This window comes from Cetorhinus maximus, unplaced genomic scaffold (genome assembly GCF_964194155.1).
Source record: "Cetorhinus maximus unplaced genomic scaffold, sCetMax3.hap1.1 HAP1_SCAFFOLD_3090, whole genome shotgun sequence".
Taxonomy (NCBI): domain Eukaryota; kingdom Metazoa; phylum Chordata; class Chondrichthyes; order Lamniformes; family Cetorhinidae; genus Cetorhinus; species Cetorhinus maximus.
In genome coordinates this window covers 2,211-6,506 of record NW_027599017.1, presented here as the reverse complement: position 1 = coordinate 6,506, position 4,296 = coordinate 2,211, and the positions used below count along the sequence as shown (strand labels likewise).

The window sequence follows — 4,296 nt, the reverse complement described above, 5'->3', positions numbered from 1 at the left end:
GTCCCCGGGGAACCGTCCCCGGCAAATCTCCCTCTCGGGGGACCCTCACCTCCTTCCCCAGCCCGAGCCTCGTAGGTAAAACTCCTCCCCCCCAACCCTCCCCCGATCAACCCCAGGACCCGCTCCGGCCACACTCACTCAAAAGATAAGCGTCGGGTTTCAAATGATTTATTCAGCGTTTATTACACAGAGGGGGGTCACCATACAAACCGGAGCAACACTTTCCGAGGGGCTGGGGGGGGGCGATCTCTCCGGCACGCTGGTGGGTGTTGGGGGAGGGGTGGGGAGAAAAAGAGGTTCGAGCCGGACCTTCACGATGACCCCACCCGACACCAACGCCCTCCTTTTACCCCCAAAACGAAGCCCCTGCTCTCTCTCTCTCTCTCTCTCCTGCACGCCCCCACGACCAGCATGGGTACCGGCAAAGGTCACGTGACCTCGGAAGGCGAGGAAGGGCAGTCAGGCATCGGGAAGGGACACCGCCGAACTCCACCAAACCCAAGACCACCACAGGAGAGGGGGGAGAGAGAGAGAGGCCGGCGCACGGCAAAAGCCCCGCGACCGATCTGGGGTGGGTGGGGGTTGCAAAGCGACGAGGGCACGGAGAGTCCCGAGGGCAGAGCCGGTAGGCAGGGATAGATACCACCCCTGCGCCAACGCCGGCAAACCCCACCCCCCTCACTTGGTGTACTCGGTGTACTTCTTGGCCGAGCCCCGGACGAGGTGGGCGGGGTACTTCTGCCCGTTCAGCTCCACCTTGCGCAGGACGGCCCGGGGCAGGTCGATGCGGCACTTCTCCGCCAGCCTCACCAGGTAGATGAGGACGTCGCTCAGCTCGTGGGAGAGCGCCTCCACCTCCTTCTCCGTCCAGTCCGGGAGCCCCTCCTGCACTTCGCCTCGCCACTGGCTGCCAGAGAGAGCGAGAGAGAGAGAGAGAGAGAGAATGAGAGGCAGACAGAGATGAGTTACAGTGAGAGCGCAGCGGGACACGGGCTGTGTTTACACGATGGACACACAGTGACCTGCGCAAGGGGTTAGTGACAGTGAAAGCGCAGCGGGACACGGGCTGGGGTTACATGATGGACACACAGTGACCTCCACAAGGGGTTAGTGACAGTGAGAGCGCAGCGGGACACGGGCTGGGGTTACACGATGGACACACAGTGACCTCCACAAGGGGTTAGTGACAGTGAGAGCGCAGCGGGACACGGGCTGGGGTTACACGATGGACACACAGTGACCTCCACAAGGGGTTAGTGACAGTGAGAGCGCAGCGGGACACGGGCTGTGTTTACACGATGGACACACAGTGACCTCCGCAAGGGGTTAGTGACAGTGAGAGCGCAGCGGGACACGGGCTGGGGTTACACGATGGACACACAGTGACCTCCACAAGGGGTTAGTTACAGTGAGAGCGCAGCGGGACACGGGCTGGGGTTACACGATGGACACACAGTGACCTCCGCAAGGGGTTAGTGACAGTGAGAGCGTAGCGGGACACGGGCTGGGGTTACACGATGGACACACAGTGACCTCCGCAAGGGGTTAGTGACAGTGAGAGCGTAGCGGGACACGGGCTGGGGTTACACGATGGACACACAGTGACCTCCACAAGGGAGAGAATCGCTCAGTGAGGTGAGGGTGAGAGTGAGAGTGAGATTGAGGGTGAGGGTGAGGGTGTGTGAGAGTGAGAGTGAGGGTGAGGGTGAGAGTGAGAGTGAGGGTGAAAGTGAGAGTGAGAGTGAGGGTGAGAGTGAGGGTGAAAGTGAGAGTGAGGGTGAGGGTGAGGGTAAGGGTGAATGAGGGTGAGGGTAAGGGTGAGAGTGAGGGTGAGAGTAAGGGTGAGGGTGAGGGTGAGAGTGAGGGTTAAAGAGAGAGTGAGGGTGAGGGTGAGGTGGAGAGTGAGAGTGAGGGTGAGGGTAAGGGTGAATGAGGGTGAGGGTAAGGGTGAGAGTGAGGGTGAGGGTAAGGGTGAATGAGGGTGAGGGTAAGGGTGAGAGTGAGGGTGAGAGTGAGGGTGAGAGTGAGGGTTAAAGTGAGAGTGAGGGTGAGGGTGAGGTGGAGAGTGAGAGTGAGGGTGAGGGTAAGGGTGAATGAGGGTGAGGGTAAGGGTGAGAGTGAGGGTGAGAGTGAGGGTGAGGGTGAGAGTAAGGGTGAGAGTGAGGGTGAGGGTGAGAGTGAGGGTGAGAGTGAGGGTGAGAGTGAGGGTGAGAGTGAGGGTGAGGTGGCGAGTGAGAGTGAGGGTGAGGGTAAGGGTGAATGAGGGTGAGGGTAAGGGTGAGAGTGAGGGTGAGAGTGAGAGTGAGGGTAAGAGTGAGAGTGAGAGTGAGGGTGAGGGTGAGAGTGAGGGTGAGGGTGAGAGTGAGGCTGAGGGTGAGGTGGAGAGTGAGAGTGAGGCTGAGGGTGAGGGTGAGAGTGAGGGTGAGAGTGAGAGTGAGGGTAAGAGAGTGAGAGTGAGGGTGAGGGTAAGGGTGAGGGTAAGGGTGAGAGTGAGAGTGAGAGTGAGAGGGTGAGGCTGACGGTAAGGGTGAGAGTGAGGGTGAGAGTGAGAGTGAGAGTGAGGGTGAGGGTGAGGGTAAGGGTGAGAGTGAGAGTGAGGGTGAGAGTGAGGTGAGGGTAAGAGAGTGAGAGTGAGGGTGAGGGTAAGGGTGAGGGTAAGGATGAGAGTGAAGGTGAGAGTGAGAGTGAGAGTGAGGGTGATGGTGAGAGTGAGAGTGTGGGTGAGGGTGAGGGTACAGGTGAGGGTGAGAGTGACAGTGAGGGTGAGAGCGAGGATGAGAGAGTGAGGGTAAGGGTGAGAGTGAGAGTGAGGGTGTGGGTGAGGGTGTGGGTGAGGCTGAGGGTGAAAGTGAGGGTAACGGTGAGTGTGAGGGTGAGGGTAAGGGTGAGGGTGAGAGTGAGGGTAAAGGTGAGGGTGAGCGTGAGAGTGAGGGTGAGGGTGTGGGTGAGAGTGAGGATGAGGGTGAGAGTGAGGGTGAGAGTGAGTGAGGGTGAGAGTGAGGGTGAGGGTGAGAGTGAGAGTGAGGGTGTGGGTGTGGGTGAGGTTGAGGGTGAGGGTGAGGGTGAGGGTGAGAGTGAGAGTGAGAGTAAGGGTGAGGGTGAGGGTGAGTGTGAGGGTGAGGGTGAGGGTGAGGGTCGTACACTGCGTTCACTTACAAGAGCTCCGCTGTCTCTCCAACCTCACCGACGAGGGCCAGTAGAAGGTTCCGGGGCTGGTGGTACTGGTTCCAGTCTCGCTCGTTCACAAAGTCAGCGTGAAGCCTCCGGCTAGACGGGGGGCAGGGGCGGAGTGAGGGAGAAGGAGACGGCGGAGCGAGGGCGAAGGAGAGGGCAGAGCGAGGGAGAAGGAGACGGCGGAGTGAGGGAGAAGGAGACGGCGGAGTGAGGGAGAAGGAGACGGCGGAGTGAGGGAGAAGGAGACGGCGGAGTGAGGGAGGAGGAGACGGCGGAGTGAGGGAGGAGGAGACAGTGAGGGAGAAGGAGACAGCGGAGTGAGGGAGAAGGAGACGGCGGAGCAAGGGAGAAGGAGACGGCGGAGCGAGGGAGAAGGAGACGGCGGAGTGAGGGAGAAGGAGACGGCGGAATGAGGAAGAAGGAGACGGCGGAGCGAGGGAGAAGGAGACGGCGGAGTGAGGGAGAAGGGGGAGTGAGGGAGAAGGAGACGGCGGAGTGAGGGAGAAGGCGGAGTGAGGGAGAAGGAGACGGCGGAGTGAGGGAGAAGGGGACGGCGGAGTGAGGGAGAAGGCGGAGTGAGGGAGAAGGAGACGGCGGAGTGAGGGAGAAGGGGACGGCGGAGTGAGGGAGACGGCGGAGTGAGGGGAAGGAGACGGCGGAATGAGGGAGAAGGAGACGGCGGAGTGAGGGAGAAGGAGACGGCGGAGTGAGGGAGAAGGAGACGGCGGAGCGAGGGAGAAGGAGACGGCGGAGTGAGGGAGAAGGGGACGGCGGAGTGAAGGAGAAGGCGGAGTGAGGGAGAAGGAGACGGCGGAGTGAGGGAGAAAGGCGGAGTGAGGGAGAAGGAGACGGCGGAGTGAGGGAGAAGGGGACGGAGAGAAAGAAAGAAACACGACATTAAAATATAATTTCACTCTCCCGAATTACCCCCTCACCCTCCCCAATTACCCCCTCACCCTCCCCAATTACCCCCTCACCCTCCCCAATTACCCCCTCACCCTCCCCAATTACCCCCTCACCCTCCCCAATTACCCCCTCACTCTCTCAATTTCTCCCTCCCATTCTGCAGCTACTCCTCACCGTCACCCTCCCCAATCCCCCCTCACCCTCTCCAATCCCCCC

General features: G+C 60.5%; 1 protein-coding gene across 1 annotated transcript; it reads right to left on the bottom strand.

The window, feature by feature from the left end:
• Positions 1 to 153: 153 nt before the first annotated feature.
• dctpp1 (dCTP pyrophosphatase 1) lies at positions 154 to 3,267 on the bottom strand (the record flags this gene model as incomplete). The annotated part of the gene is made up of 2 exons (XM_078537822.1): positions 154 to 907; positions 3,157 to 3,267. Coding segments are annotated over 2 exons (340 nt in total), but the record flags the coding sequence as incomplete, so codon positions are not given.
• Positions 3,268 to 4,296: the final 1,029 nt, after the last annotated feature.